Here is a 16,874-nt window from a genome sequence, read left to right as displayed (position 1 = left end):
CTCTGGGTACAGCACAGATGTGCCCTAGACCTCCAAGAGATTCTGGCTGCCCAGTCTCATGTGGTTCCATGAAAGAAAAATCATGCCAGCCAGTGGGAGCAATCAGTGCACAAGGTAGCTCTCCTGGAACCAGACCCCAACCACAGGGCCCCAAGACAACCCAACCCCATAGGTCCAAGTTCTGGGCTCCTTGAGCTATCTGGTCAATCCTACAAGGGTAGTGGTAGCAGAAAATCAGAGTGTCCTAAAGGGGAGAAACAGGAACCACCAGCCCACATGGGTCTGTTCTGGGCTTGGGGTTCCAGGCACCAGAGGGCAGCCTTAGAAAATTTCAAGGGAAGCACTTCAGACCCTGGAGACCCTTTGGCACAGGGTCACACTACTACTGTCCCAGCAAGATATCCCTCTCCAGACATCCCCAACTTCTGTTTCCTCAGAGTGTTCACCATAGTCCCAGGAAATGTTTAAATCCAACAAACATGTCCTGGGCCCTTCTATAAGGCCCACACTGAGCAAGTGAAGGTACAGAGACTTGGCATCAGCCAGAATTAGCTTCCCATCAGGTAAGAGAGACTCAGTGACAAGAGGTAGAATGAGCAAGATGCTAGAGGCCACAATGCCAGGCCTGAGGAACACATGTGACCTCTGCCATGAAGGCACATGGCATGGCTGGGAAAAGGGAACAGAGGCAGGGACTGAGCAGAAGTACCCAAAATGATCAGAAGGAGGGAGACAGGCAATCAGTCTAGGGAGGGGCTAGAGGCCCTCCTACAAGTCTACCTTCTGTTTCTCTGCCAGGAACTAGGGAAAGGTTTTTGAGGAGAGCAGCCTAATCCAGCCACACTTTTGGAAAATTACCAGTGTTGTGAGCAGTTCCATTTGTAAGCAGGAAATACCACCTTTCTTGCTGGGTTGTTTTGAGAAGAAAATGATACATAGCTTTTGAGAAAGGTCTTTGCAAACTGTTAAGCACTTCCCACACTAAATATGTGATCAAACAGGTACAGACAGAAAGTTAGGATATAATAAATGGAATGCCAGAAAAAAGCTGTCCTGCTTTGTGAGAGCTAGCAATACATACGGCCCACCTGTATCTATAACCTGGTTTTACCTGGATACAAGGTTGGGAGAGGGGTGATTTTTGCTTAAACCCTGACCGCAGCCTCCTGCTACGGCTCCCACCCTCATTAGGGAGAACTCTACCTTATCTGAAGCCCCGAGATCTCTGCAAAGGAGCTGCTGCGACACCCCGTCCGCACCAGCTGCTCCTATATTTAGTTACTGGTGTGGTCACTTGGGAACTTTAGAGCCTGGCAGTCGCTCCAAAGGGCAACTCGAGCCTCCGGAGCCATGTGTGCAAGCTCCCCTCACCGCCGGCTCCAGCGGGTCCGCTGGACCATGCCAAGCGAAGGAGCCACTGCGGAGGTGAGAGGCAGCCGGCTGGATTGGACCCAAGTAGCCCGCTCGAGGGCAGTCAGAGTCGACCCACTTTTCCACCCAAGGGAAAGAAGCCCGCTGGGGTGTGTGCGGGATGGGCTTGGCTCCTTGTTTTTAAGTCTTGGGGTTCTCAGCGCCCCGCGCGTGCTTCTCGGAGGGCATCTAAGCATTCTTGGGCTGCGCCTTCCAGGACTGAGCGCAATGGTGAGGCCAGGATCCCAAGGCCTCGCGCAAGGGGCCTGCCTCACCATCTATCCCACCCTCCAGCGTCCGCAGCCAATGGCTCTTCGTTGCCGGCCCTCCGCTCGCCAGGCAGGCGGGGACTGGGGAAAATAAAGCAAAGGGGAGAACGCTGGTGATTGCAGAGGGTCGGGGATTCCCTGCTCCCTGGAAATTGAGAGGCACGCTCTGGGACAGGGGTCTGCAGCTCCCCAGAGCGGAAGCCTATCCTGAAAGTGTGGCTTCAGGGACGAAATTTACAACAGCCTCTCCCAGCAGGGGCGCCTCCCGCAGGGAACGGAGACCCCCTCCGGACGGCTTCCCCGGGCTCCCTATTCCTTGGTACCGCTGCGCCCGCTCCCCCGAGCCAGCCAGGGTCCAGCCTCACTCTGCAAGCCAGAGCCGGCGCGGCGCGAGGACCCCTTGGCACTGTAAAAGCCGCAGCTGGTGCACCGCTGCTCCTTCCACAGGGTGACCTGGGGGAGGGGAGGGTGCGCTCCGGAAACGGGGATACTTCTCTCCCTCTCTCCCCCAGCCCCTCCAGCGCTCAGCCTCAGACTACGTTTACTTTGCGGAGCACGAAGGTGGGGCCCCGTTCTGGGCCGCTCTCTGCTTCACTTACGGCGACAATGCCTCCTAGCGCCCTGCGCAGCGCAGTCACGCTCCCTCGGCCGCCGGCGGCGCCCCATGCAACAGCGGTTCATTGGAGCCGGCCGGGAGGGGCGCGAGAGGCAGCGGGCTCTGAGCACAAGGCCGTTCCGCCAATCGCCGCGCCAGGAGCGGCGCCGGGGCGGGAGCAGGCCGCAGGCCAGGCAGCGCGCGTCCAATCAGCGCATCGGTCCTCACGCCGCTCCCGGGAGCGGCACGCCCGGAAAGGCGGCCGGCGCGCTCTCGTCTACAGGGTGGATCCGCTTTGTGTTAGGCTTCTAAAGGGAAAATGCTTGGGAGCGCGGAGTGTAGACGGGAACGTGCAGCAGATCCCAGGATCATTAGGACTGTGTCTCAGGGGAGCGGAGTTGAATTAGTCAGATCAGGGTACTTTGAGAAACGAGAAGATAGGGAATAGGAAGCTTTTCCAGCGATGTCTTGCAGGCACCCATTCAGGTTTTTACAGACAATAATTCTGGCTACACTAAATTACTTCACCCCTGTAAATCCCAATGTTCTACTCTATAAGATAGGAATTAAAATGTATACACACCTACTTCACAGGGTCACTGTCAGGATTAATACATGAAAAGTTTAGTGCTTGAATCATGAAGGTCTCTCAAGGCTGAGGCTCAAAACTGTCAGTGTCATTTCCATAGTTGTATTGACTTAACCAAGTCAGAATGTCCCCGAAATTCAAAGTGGAGAAATCAGCTCCATCTCCTGATGGCAGGAGCAGCAAAGTTAATGGCAAGGAACACGGATACAGGGACGGATAGAGAATTGGGGCTGTTTTGTAGCTTACTGCAGTGCTCAGTAAATATTCCCACAATGTCTAACACATAGTGGGTGCTCGGTAAGTATTTATCAACAGTCACAATATTTACAGACTTCATTCAATGTAATTAATTGGCAAAATTTTATCCCTCACTCATGAGTATCCATTACCACCTTCAGTTTCAGAAGAGCAAATGAGGGAATCAGGAAGACAGGGCCTTGCAGGAGGAAACCCCACTGAGGCTTCTCTGTGAAGAAGTTTAGCTGGCCTCAAACAGCCTCCTCTAAAGGGAGCCAGAGCATCTTTATAGGACTGGGTCCCTTATGGACCAGGTCCAAGCCTGGTCTCCTCATTGGGAGCCATATATCTTTACCTATGAACAGAGAGAGACTTAGATGTTAGCCAGCACTTGCACATGTAGCCCATGTTAAGCCTGATAGCCTTGTCAGTTGCCTGCTAGATAGGAAACAATTTGGTGTGATGGCAAAATTGTTATCTAGCTATTTCCTGGAGGATCTACCCCTCCACCGAGCAGGATAAATTCTCACGGCACTTGTGGAAGGGACATACCCTGTGGACAGAGCCAGCAGCTAATCTCCTATGACTGAGAGCCCTGATGGGGAACAATTCACATCAGAGAATTACTAGAATCAGTCTCCAGGCCTGGTGTGTTTTGAATTGTGTCCCCTCAAAAAGATACGTTGGAATCTTAACCCCCGGGCCTCAGATTGCAACCTTCTTTTGAGATAGGGTCTCTATAGAGGTAATCAAATTAAAATGAGATCAGCGGGTAGACCCTAATCCAATATGACTGATATCCTTGTAAAAAGAGGAAATTTGGACACAGACACACATAAAGGGATGACAATGTGAAGGGCCACAGGGAGAAGAGCCCCATTTACAAGTCAAGGGTTGAGACCTGGAACAGATCCTTTTCTCACCTTCATCACCTTGATTTGTCAACCCTGCTGACACCTGATTTCAGACTTCTAGTCTCCAGAACTGCAAGACAGCAAACTATTGTTGCTAAGCCGCCTAGTTTTGGGAACTCTGTTACTAAATTAACACAAGGCCTTCAATCTCTCCTTTTCTATTCTATTCTCCTCATATTTGTCTTTATTGTACACTAGGGTAGAAACAAAATATGAAGTCTCAGTGACATGGGTGAGTCAGACTCCATGCAACATCCTTTGCCTCCCTGAGTCCTTCACCTGGGGCCACAACTCTGCCTGGAGCTAAGTGACCAATAGCCAAGAGCTCAAGGTCACTCCAAATCACTGCCACCGGAAACAGACAAATGGTTCACCCCTGTCCCTCTTTTAGAAAGTTCAGCCTGGTGAGAGGTATCCACCATGGGCCCAACCCAGGTACTGCAAGGTTTGCAAAGATGATCAAGAAGTAGTCAGTACTCTTGAAACATTATGCTGTACAGCAGAAATTGACACAACATTGTAAACTAACTATACTTCAATACATACATATGTATATAAAAAAGAAGCAGTCAGTACCCTCAAGACACTGGTACTTTGTTATGGGGAATAATATTCATATAAAAAGTGACTATAATAAGTGTTTCTTACCAATGCTAGGCTACCTTCTGGATATTTGCTATATCTGAGCCCAAATACCACCATCCCCTCCCCCCCAGTGGTGAGCTTGAGTCACCTGGATGGACTTAGAGAGGGTGTCTGCACATCTTTTCCCAACTCTGCATTCAGTGGCATCACCTAGGTTATTGGAAATAGGCATAGTGGGAGAATTTACAGTATGGAAGTCAGCACACACCACAAATCAGGACTTTTTTTCTGCGAGAGACAGTTTACTTCCTTTTTCCTTTAAATTGACTCACTTTTTAGCGTAAAGATGTTTATTTTTAAAAAGGAAACTTTATATCATTACTACAAATGGAAACTATCATTTGACATGGATAGAAAATAAACTTAAAAATAAACAGTAAATTGCAATGAAAGTGGAAAACATTAAAAAATATATATAATTAAAATGAATCAGTGTTATTAAATTATAGCAAATTGTTGCCTGCTAAAAAAAATAATAAAATAAAATAAAATAAAATAAAATGTCAAACATGAAAAAAAAAATTGTTGCCTGCTAAAGGTCTGCTCCAAAGCTGTTCTCTTTGTTACAAAAGGAGTCTAGCAAGTGTGAGGGAGATGGTAAAGCACACCAGTGCCTTGGTCAATACAAAATGACTGAATGAGATTTGAAAAGGGAATAACTCTCTCACATCAGTGCTCCTGGACCTCTGAGAATTCAGTTCCTTGGGAAAACCGGCGTATTGCAACCACGAGAAATTTGAGTTCAGCAGTACCAAGTAAAGATTTTCAAGAACAGGCTGCTGTCAATGTGCCCATCAATTGCATGGGAGTAGAAGGATATCTGAATAAGTCTTAAAGGATGGGCTGGATTTCAACAGGCACAGAAGAACAAGAAGGAGGTAAGAGTGGGAAAGGAGTCGGGAAGGGAAGACCTACTGGAGGAGGACATGCTAGTTTAGGGATGAATAAAGAGGAGGAGGATTTAAGATATATTGCAAAGGATGTTAAGAGGATGTCCATCTGGGGCTATCCAACAAAGTCCTGGAAGTATAAGTCAGGAGATTCAGAGAGAGACCAGGGCTGGTGGTCAAGGCTGCAGTCTCATAGGCTGAAAGAGGAACAGGTTGAGGGGTGGAGGGTGGTCAAGAGTTTAGCATGTCCAACACTGTGTTTGAGATGAGACAGACACAGCCACCAGGGTGTCAATAACAATGCCAACACTTACCTCCTGTTGAGTCACCTGGCGCCACGCTGGGAGCCACACTTCACAGGCATTTTCTTACAGGCTGCAGAAGACCACCCTGTGAGGTAACAACTAGTGTTATCTCCATTTTGGGGTTGTGAAAAATGAGCACAGAGACTAAATGACTTGCCGAGTCACATGGCTTGTACACGGCAGAGTCAGGATTCAAATCCTGTCTATCTGACTCCATCCACAGGGGTGTCCATTCCTGGAGCTACCCCTGGGAATAAGTCAGGAGAGGAGGCAGAGGCCGGAGAAGGGGAGAGTCCCATGCAGTACTATACAGGGCCTTTAAGCCATCACATCCTCCCTCCCAGTGCCCTCAGGGAAGACAGCATCCCCAACAGGCTTTTCCCAGCCTGTCTGTAGATTCAGACATGTCTGGACCTGTCCGTCTGGGAGGTTTTTTGGGTGAGCGTCTGTGGGGCTATTTGCACAAGAAATCAGAGAGCCTCATGGGAAAGTGCTCCCCATAAGGAAAGAAGATAGCAAGGTGCTTACCCCAAGCACAATGGGTCACCTTTGGAAAAGAGGGACAGTTAAAAACATTTTAAATAGTGTTTTTTCTCCCTGACTACAAAAATGTTACTTGCAGAGGGCAGAAAATTTGCAAAACACAAAAAACCACAATGGAATAAAATCACCTATAACCCTATCTCTCAAAGGGAGATAGCTTCTGTTATCACTGGGATGCATGTCCCTCCAGTCTTGTCTCTATCTATACACTTTTTCAAGAAAATGGTCACTTTGCACATATGGTTTAGAAACCTGTTTATTTCCATAGGAAGAATTCCTAGCAATGAATTCCTAGCAATTACAACAAAAACAAGCATATATTTAAGTTTTTTAACGAAAATGCTATGACCTCTGGCAGGGCTGAGACTAGGGAAAGGTACCAAAGGCTTCCAAAGTACAAAATTTAAGGAGGGCACATATGCCCACAGCCACAGAAAGTTGAACTCTGACAGCAGGTATCTGCAGCAAAGTTAGGGTCTATTTGCAGGGCACCTAGCAAGGGAGTGGAAGATGAGTGTCAGATCCACTCCATCTTGGTCTTTGAGTTTGGAATGTTTTATGGGGCAAGAACAAAGAGACTAGGATTAATCATCGTCTTGTGACATTTCTTAATCATGATTTCGGGAGTTAGAATATCTCTGGTTTATAATTTTCTGGCCAGGTGGTCCATGGCTCGGGGGTCTGTTAGCTCAGCTCGCCCTGGAGAAACAGCCTGAGTTTGTACATTAATGATGATTTCTACAGCAGTAATTTTAGTACATTAACGATGTTATCGACAACAGCAATCTTAGTCATCTGGCTCTGCTGGCTGGGTGTTCAGTTAGCACAGGACTGAGGTCGGGACAAGAAAGGGACTGAGTTCAGAGGAGGCTAGCAAGAAAATGCATTTGGATAGAGAGATTAATCACAGACTTTGTAAGGGAACTCAGTTTTAGGGGGGCTTGGTTTCACACTCACTCTCTGCTGCCAATCCTACACAGCCATGGCCTGAAAGTGCCTCTTTAGGTCTTGCCTCACCCTAGCCCCACCCCTAGCTTCGGCGTCCTAATGAGAAACTGAAAACCAAAGACAGGACTGCTCTGTGACTTGGAAACAAAGCCAGAGTGGAGAGTGTTCTCCCTAACAAGTGTTGAAGGACAAGTATATCAAAAACACACACAGGACACCCCTAATTTATTCTCAGGGAGCATATCAATTAGGTTACATCTAGGCTGCTATAAAAAAAAAAAGACCTCCAAATGCTTCAGCTTAAATGAAATAGTCTGTTTCTTCTATGAAACAGGTGATCTAGGGAAGCTCTGCTCCAAAAGGTCATCAAAAAACCAAGATGGTCAGTTACTCTATCATCTTCAATATGTTCCTTTCTTCTCTGGGTCCAAGGCTGCTATTGCAGTTATACTATTTCCGAGCTGGCAGGAAGAGGAAAAGAAATATGTCTAGAGTAAGCCACTTTGCCTTTAAGGAGATGACCCAGATGTTACACGCAGCAGTCTCTTTTACGTCGTGTAGCCTGGACTTGGTCATGTGACCACGCCTAACTGCAAGGGAGGCTGGGAAATGTAGTCTATGGCTGAATGTTCACGGGCCTGGCTAAAACTTGTGAAAAGGGGAAAAGGACACTGAGGAACAATTAGTGGTCTCTGTCCAAGGGAGGGATTTGGGGTTGGGGGAAAGCACTTACGGTTTGGGGGTGGATGAGGGGGCAGCTATCAATTAAACAATCACACAGTTATAACTGTGTAAGTCATAGGGTAGTAAGGCACACAATGGCATGAGAGCCTCTAACCAGGAGATTGGGCCTTGGCATCTTGGTTGATGAGAAGACTCATCTCAGTGGGATGGGAATGATAAGGGATGAGTAGGAGTAAACTAGGTGAATGTTCGAGAATATACTGGTTTTCTATGCTGCATATAGAAAACAGTAACACATTTACACAGCTTTTTCTTTTTTAAACAACAAACTTACCGACTTAAAAATAATACATTTTCTATCTCACAGTCTCTGTGGGTCAGGAGTCCCAGCACGACTTAGCTGGGTCCTCTGCAAGGCTGCAGTCAAGGTGTGAGGCAGGGTTGTGTTCTCACATGGAGGCCTGACTGGGGAAGGGTCACCTCCAGGCTCCCTCAGGTTGTTGACAGAATTCATTTTCTGATGACTGTAGGACTCAGAGTAGCTTGCTTCTTCAAAACCAGCAACAGGGAGAGAGGCTCTAGCAAGATGAAGTCTTATATAACTTAATCACAAAAGGGACATTCTCTCACCTTTGCCATATTCTATGGGTTAGAAGCAAGTCACAGGTCCCACCCACACTTGTGGATGTGAACACCAGAAGTTAGGGGTCATGGGGGTCACCTTAAAGTCTGCTCATCACAGAGAACAACCAGGCAACGAGAATAGCATGTGCAAAGGTCCTGTGACAGGAGGGAGCATGGTCTGTGTGAGGAACAGGAGCACAGAAAGTGAGATGGAGAAAGGCAGGAGATGAAGCCGGACTATGGAGGGCCTTATTCTAAATCCCAAGAGGTACAGGAAGCCATGGAAGAGAGGATTGTGGTGCAATACAATACACACTGCCAGCCATTGCTACCCCAGGGCTTCCAAGGCTAACTCAGTGTGGACAGAAAAATAACTCCATCTAAATTCAGCCAGAAGACCTGGATGCAAGGAGTCCTCACCACAGTAGGTGGATCCCATGGAAGCTTCATAAGGTTTGCCCTCATTCACCCCTGAATCTGGAGTCAGGGCCGTACCAAGAGCTCAGTAGATATTTCCAAATGAATTTACTGATGGAGACATGGAAGCCAAGTGGCTTGTCCAGAGCCTGCTTGGAGAATCAGATCCCCAGTTATCAAGTTCAGTCTTCTACCTTGAACTCGACAGTACCCACCCAATCATGGCAAAGGATTCCCATCAAAAAACCTGGGCTCCACCCAAGAGAAGTCAGAAGCTCCTGGGGCAGGGTGCTTCTTGACTCAATTTGGCAACCACCCATTCTTGGCTGCTAGGCTCTGTACACTGTGTGCCTTGCCTTTGGGCTGTGGCTGGCATAGGGTGTGGTCCACCATTCATTGTAGATGACAGTGCATTTCCATTTTAAAAGTGCTCTCTGGTTGGAGCTTAAGCTACCCAAACCAGCACATGCCACTGGATGTGGTATGGCATTAGGTATACTGCCCAGTTTCACTCTGCAGGCCAGAGGTGACAGAGGAAGGGTTGTACCTATCAGAAATCTACTAAATACTGGGATGGAGAGAGAAGGACAGGAACTACAGGGGTGGAACTGCAGTAAATAGGCAAATAATAAACTGGCTTCAACAGAGGACTTATTAATACCAAAGTCACTGTGAACAGACCGTACCTCATTTTCTGAAGTCTACAACCACAGACTTTGGCTGATATTGCCTGATATGTCCTCCGAAGGAGGAAACACTGAGACTGAAGCATGGCCCCCACAGTCAGACATGCTGTTCTCCAGTCTGCCCCTCTTCTCCAAGCCTCATGGGCCCCAGCATCCTTTTGGACCCAGACTGGTGCCTAACCACCATTCTCATTGGCTAAACCTTGGCTGGGCCTGACATTAAATCCTCTAAAGAGTACGCTCTGAATGAGGACCTCCTCCTCCTATTTTTCAGATGCAAGAACAGGTTGAGACTCTTGGTCACACAGCAAGTGGGTGGGAGAGCCAGCATTTGAAACAAAGCACACGTGAAGTCAAAGGCTATGCACAGTGGACTGTTCCCAACCACAGCAAGAGGCTAGAGAATTTCCAGAGACACATCAGGTGACCTTGAGCAAGCTAGCTTCTCTGAGGCTGCTTCCTTATCTGTAAAACAGGCAAATAATACCCACCTGGTATGGAAGTTGGGCATATTAGAGATAAGATCTCTAGAAGGCCTACAACAGCATCTGACTCAGCCTAGCTGTCTATAAATGTTATCTATGATTATTATCACCTTCTGTACACATTCTGCCCTTTATGTGTCAGGAGCTCAAGAAATGGATGCTGCTCATCCCCAAGCGGTTCAGCAGATGTGATGATAAAGAGTGGGTACCCAACAGGAGGATGTGCAAAGGGTGACCAGCCAGAAGCTTGAGCACTACTCCCAGCACCACAGGTCCTGGCTGCCTACCTCAGGGAAGTCATAACCTGTTTGAGCCTCAGTCTCTCTATCTCTTAAAATGTAGGAATAATAATATCAATAATAATAATGAAAAGAATAATAAGCAGCCTGCATCCATCACAGGGTTGTGGCTCAGCTTAAGTGAGATAATAGTCTGAAAGTGCTTGGTAAGGTAGAAAAGTGTTATCCAAAGGTAAGGGGCTATTATCCCTATGATGATACAGAATGTGGGTGACCTCATTACAGAACGTGTAAACAGCCTCCTCTTGCCCCAGGAAAGACAGAACCAGAGAGAACAGAGGCAACAGGTAACTACAGGAGAGTTCGAAGGAATGAGTTTTGGGAAGCTGTGATAGCTAAACACTGGAATAGGCTACAGAAGGGATACCCCTGGGCTGGGGACATCCAGGCCACTTCCATTTTTTGAAACTCAAGTTATATTAATAAGTAAACACTACATTATAAGTAAAAGTTCCAAGCAAGGGCTGCCCAAACGTGGTATATATTGCATGTTCTATCCTGGCAGTACATCAGGTATGAATCCAGGGGTCATAATTGCATTAGCAGCTTTCTAATCACCCACTATCAAGATACCCTCATTCAGAGATAAGATTCTGCTCCCAATTCCAATGCGTGGGTTTCTTCCTCACCACCAAGCAATTCTCCAACACCAGCTGGGTGCCCTATAATTCAACTTAATTATGACAGTAACTACCAGGAGATAGTATCAGATGCCACAGGTAAAGTGCTCAGTCGCACAGGACTGCTCCCCTACCCCCTCCCAATTTCAGATGCCAGTCTCAAGTCCAGGTTGTCAGCACGCTTCTGACCAGCTGGCTATAGACTGGAGGTTACAGTTATCTCCTCCTTGGGTTTAATTAATTTGCTAGAGCGGCTCATAGAACTCAGAGAAATACTTTACTTACTAGATTACGGGTTTATTATAAAAGGATATAACTCAGAAACAGCCGATATAAAAGATGCATAGGGCCAGATATGGGGAAAGGGTTTGGAGCTTCCATGCCCTCTCTGGGCAAACCATTCTCCCCCAATCACCATGTATTCACTAACCTGGAAGCTCTTGTGAACCCCACCCCTGCCCCCAAATCATTTTGGTTTTCTTTATGGAGGCTTCATTGCATACCCACGATTGATTAGATCATTGGCCATTGGTGACTGAATTCAATCTCCAGCCCCCTTCCCCTCCCCAGAGGTCAGTGGCGTAGAACTGAAAGTTCCAACTCTCCAATTACTTGGTTGGTTCCTCTGGTGACCAGCCCCCATCCTTAGGCGACCTAGAGGCATTCCAAAAGTCACCTCATTAACATAACAAAAGACACTTACTACTCTCAACACTTAGGAAATTCCAAGGGTTTTAGGAGCTCTGTGCTAGGAACAGGGACTGAAAATCAATATATATCTTTTATTATAAATCACAATATTACAAGAGATAATACACAGCCTATATATTTGAGGCCATGCAAGACCCTCCTAGTCCCCATAGGTTCTGGGGGAGAGAGCAGAGATATCTTTTTCCTTTAAATTCTCATCTGATAAACAGAATGTGGTATAGCCATAAATGGAATACTACTCAGCTACAAAAAGCAATGGATTACTGCTGCAGCAACACATTGTGCTGTGTGAAGAGGCCAGGTATAAAACAGTACATATAGCAGGATTCCATTTATATAAAGTTTTAGAATAGGCAAAGCTAATCTGTAGTGATAGGCAGTAGATCAGTGATTATTGGGAATTTTGGGGTGAGGGGATCTTGATTGTAGTGGTATTTACAGAAATGTAAACATTTGTCAAAATTCATCGACATGCATACTTAAAAGAGGTGCACATAAATTATACCATAACCCAGTTGATAAATAGAAATTCTCATCTGAATCAGGCCACTTATGACAGAACTGCCCACAACTGTGTCTAATGTTCATATCTCAGCCTCTACAAAGATTCCTTAAAGTTAATTCAACACCACGGACCACAGGCTGGTTCTGAGCCAGGCCAGGGATGACTCAACGTGAGGAGGGGCCCAGTTCTTGCCTTTGAGTAGTTCACAGTCTTGCAGGAAACCAGATGCTTAAGCAGACAACATTATCCACAAGGTTGGTACAAGTGATCCCAGTGTGCACAGGGCACTGTGGGAGCTCTAAGGGAAGGAACCAACCCTTGCTGGGGGAAGGAAAGTCAAGGAAAGCCAACCCATACCGAGTATTAAACAGGAGTCTGGGTTAGGCAGGGAAGGGGAGGTGGGGAGGACAGTGTCACTCCCAGCAGAATGTTTGCTCCACTGAGCAGGGGCACCTCTGTCTTATTTATTGCTATACTTCCTCCCCTAGAAAGCACTGACACACAGCAGGTCCTCAGTAAGGATGTGTTGAGTGAATAGACAATATAAGCAAAGACAGGGTCTGCAAACTATGGTCCGCAGGCCAAACCCAGCTGGCCACTTGTTTTTGTAAATGAAGTCTTATTGGATCCATGCTCGTTTGTTCACATGTTGTCTAAGGCTGCTTTCTCGCTACAACAACAAAACTTGAAAACTTGTGACAGAGACTGTATGGCTTGCAAAGCCTAATATATTTACACTCTGACCTTTGATAGAAAAAGTTTCCTAACCCCTGAGCAAAGGCAAGGAGCAGATGCTTTTAGGGTTAATCTCAATGGCTAAAAGGAAGGAAATTAGGTCAGTTAAGGACAACAATGGGAATGAATCTTTTATTATCCAGTTACAAAATGTTTATACACATTGACTTACCTTTTATGGTGGATACGTACATTGGTGCCCTTGACTCCTGTTCTAACTTCCTTCTGGTCCGTCTTCTTATACTGCAGAGGCTGGAAGGCTAAAAATCGGCATGTATTATGTTCCCTTGCAGTAAAACCCCCAGGATGCATTTTAGGGGTTGGGTTACACCAATCAAACACCTCCACACAAGATTTGAATGCAGAACTGAGTGAAGTGGGGAGAGAGGCAGTGCTGCTCCGGGTACCTATTTAGCCGGTATGGATCTAGCAGACTCCATGTGGCTTTGAATCTGACAGTCTGGCAGCAGCTGCCTGACTCTGAATGCAGCTAAGAGGGGAGAGCAGTCATTTATTATTCCTCAGCTTCCTGACTCTCATCCAGGTTGCAGCTCTCCTGGAGGCTCAATTCTGCAGGGTTTTGAGGATCATTCCTGGAGGCCTAGCCTGGAGCCTATTCTTCTAGTTCATCTAGTTTGTTTTAAGCACCTACTTCTCTGAATCAACCTTTTTTGTTATTGTAACTGAAGTTGCCAAGACAATTCAATGGGGAAAGAATAGCCTTGTCAACAAATGGTACCAGGTCAACTGGCTATCCACGTGCAAAAGAATGAAGTTGGATCCTTACCTCACACCATTCAGAAAAACTTACTCAAAATGGAGCAAAGACCTAAATGTAATAGCCAAAACTATAAAACTCTTAGGAGGAAACATAGGCATAAATTTTTGTGACCTTGGATTAAGCAATGATTTCTTAGCTATGACACCAAATGCACAAGCAACCAAAGGAAAAAAAAATAGATAAACTCGACTTCATTGAAATTTTAAACTTTTGTGCTCCAGAGGACACCATCAAGAAAGTGAAAAGACAATGCACAGAATGGGACTAATTATTTGAAAATCATATATCTGATGAGGCTCCAGTTTCAGAATGGACAAAAACCAGTTAAACCTCAATAAAAAGACAAATGACCCAATTTTTTAAATGGGTAAACGATTTTAATAGATATTCCTCCAAAGAAAAGATGATTTGAAATGGCCAATAAGCACATGAAGAGATGCTCAATATCATTAAGCCATCAGGAAATGCATATCAAAACCAGAACGAGATATCACTTCACACCCACTAGAATAGCTATAGTCAAAAAGACAAATAATAACAAGTATTGACAAGGATGTGGAGAAACTTGGACCCTTATACACTGCTAGTGAGAATGTAAAATGGTGCAGCCACTCTAAAAAAACAGAACTGCCAAGTTCCCCAAATGGTTGAACCTAGAGTTACATGACCCAGCAATTCCATTCCTAGGTATATACCCAAGAGAATTGAAAACATACATTCACACAAAAACTTGTACGTAAATGTTCACAGCAGAATTACTCATAATAACCAAAAAGTGGAAACAATCTAAATTTCCATCAACTGATAGATGGATAAACACAATGTAGAGTATTATTCAGCCATAAAAAGGATCCAACTACTGATATATGCTACACCTGGTTAAACATTGAAAACATGCTAAGTGGAAGAAACCAGTCACAAAAGACCACATGTTATATGATTTCATTTACAGGAAATGTCCAAAATAGGGAAATCTATACAAACAGAAAGTGGATGAGTGGTGGCCTGGGTCTGAGGAGGTTGGGAATAAACGGTGGGTGACTGCTAATGCATACTGGGTATCTTCTGGCGTGACAAAATGTTCTGAAATTAGATAGTGGAAATGATTGCACAACTTTGTGAATATACTAAAACCCACTGAATTATATACCTTAAAAGACTGGAATTCTATGGTTGATTATTTTAATCTCAGTAAGGCTGTTATCAAAAAGAGGAGCAGGTTGTGAAAAAATCAGCTGAGTGAGCTTTTTTTTTAGGGTTTTTTAGGGTTTTCTAGAGGTGATGAAATCCACACCATGTACATAACACAAATCCATGCACACACACATACATACAAATACACACTCATATTTAATCTCAAAACCAGAACAGGTGACTATGATACCTTCTAATTGGGAAAGGAAGACATCAGAGGTCCTAAGAAAATTCTAACCCTCCATTAATTTCAATATGACTGCTAGGAGGCAATTATTTGCTAAAGACTTCTGTGCTTAACTCACGGGACTACTCAGTGAAGTAATAACTTTATCTCCATATTATAGATGAGGTGCAGAGAGTGTAAGTACCTTGCCTGTGGTTACACAGCATGCTAATGGAAGATCTCCTTTCTCTACTCCAGGCTGCCTGTCAAATGAATAAAAAATAGGTAATACTCCTCTGTCCCTGAAACTTCAAAATTATACCCTGGTGTCATTACTTCTTTTCATTCCATACTCCGACCCAATCTCTATGTCCAACTATCCTACCAATTTCACCCTCTGCTCTGGCCAGAAAGATCTCCCTGTTCTCCCTCAACACCCCAAAATCTGTAATCAAACGAGAGATCAAGGAGGGGTGCATGTTGTAATCATGCACTTTGTAAGTTCTACACAGATGTAAACTAACATCTCACCTTTTCCTTCCTCTAGAAAGTGCCTTCTTTCTTGACATATGCAAAGCCTGGAGAACTTTCGAGAGTGAGCTCAGTCCCCTCCAACTCTGGGGACTTCCGGACTGCAGGGTAGGCAAGGGGCTCTTCTTCCTGGAATCCTCGACATTCATCACAAATCCATTCCATGTCATGCCCTGGCCCGACCTGATCAACCACAATATTTGCTTTGCTGCGTAAGTTCTTTTGTCCGTGCCCTTGTTAAGAAGTAGGAGCTGTTTTCTTTCTCTTTTTTTTTTAATTTTTTCTTTCAGAGTCCACTGAGGCATTTTATTTGCATGTATGTATTACATCCCTTAAAAAAAAAAAAAGAATCCAAGGATTTTCCCTCCTGTATGTTTTTGTCTTGGTTCTTCATGTTCCATGATACCAGCTGAGGTTGTCAGTACAATGAAACCAAACTGATAGGACAGGAGCAGGTTATTCTGCCATTTTTCTAGATCTTTGAGTTGCACGTAAAATCTGGGCTGATCACTCCACGTTGATTAAGCCTGCCTGTGAGGTTCACAACAATTTTTCCAGCTCTGTGATCATCGATGATTTCAAATTTGCCAATGTAACCATGCTTCATTACCACAGTTAGGAACCGGACATGTCAAGCGGTCGGCTATTAATCTCTTTCTTTTTCTTTTCTTAATGCTTATATGTTGCATTATGTCTGTATATAGGGACTGTCTCCGGAAGATACACAATAAACTGGTACAGTGGTTCATCCTGGAAAGAGCAATAGGGAAACTGGAAGACGGTGGCACCGGAAACCTTTCTGCTCTGATTGTTTTTTAATACACCGCATGTATTGCCTACATTTAATACTGAGCAATTAAAAGTAAAATTATAGTTTTGTTTAGATGTATAGGAAACAGAAGTCAGCTCAAGTAGAGTAGTGCTGACTGACAATTAAAAAAAAAAACACAAGTTTTCCGCGCCTACCTTCGCACAACACAAACACTTCGCTCAGGTTCCGCAAGGTTCACGACCCGCCCCGACGGCTTAAGCCCCGCCCCGCCGCTCAGGCCTGTCCCTCGTGACGTCACGTCCGGCCGACAATCTCTCCT

At 45.5% G+C, this 16,874-nt stretch overlaps 1 protein-coding gene across 6 annotated transcripts in view; it reads right to left on the bottom strand.

Moving 5' to 3' along the window:
• LRRC20 (leucine rich repeat containing 20) overlaps window positions 1–16,823 on the bottom strand; it is a 71,154-nt gene extending 54,331 nt beyond the window's left edge. Inside the window, exons 1-5 of one of the 6 annotated variants that reach the window (XM_064488093.1) lie at window positions 16,750–16,823; window positions 15,784–16,533; window positions 15,458–15,515; window positions 13,284–13,371; window positions 5,864–5,939 (exon numbers count right to left, since the gene is read on the bottom strand). Coding sequence is in view for 1 of the 6 variants with exons in the window: in XM_010992775.3 (XP_010991077.2) it covers window positions 2,279–2,360 (82 nt within the window). In the remaining 5 variants the exon portion in view is untranslated. Of the gene's footprint in view, window positions 1–1,203; window positions 1,244–2,278; window positions 2,394–5,863; window positions 5,940–13,283; window positions 13,372–15,457; window positions 15,516–15,783; window positions 16,710–16,749 lie in introns of those variants that run through there. The other 5 variants (XM_064488096.1, XM_031461140.2, XM_010992775.3 and 2 more) reach the window with 5 other exon arrangements.
• Window positions 16,824–16,874: the final 51 nt, after the last annotated feature.

Source organism: Camelus dromedarius, chromosome 8 (assembly GCF_036321535.1).
Source record: "Camelus dromedarius isolate mCamDro1 chromosome 8, mCamDro1.pat, whole genome shotgun sequence".
Lineage (NCBI taxonomy): Eukaryota > Metazoa > Chordata > Mammalia > Artiodactyla > Camelidae > Camelus > Camelus dromedarius.
This window is presented reverse-complemented; position numbering and strand designations above follow the sequence as displayed.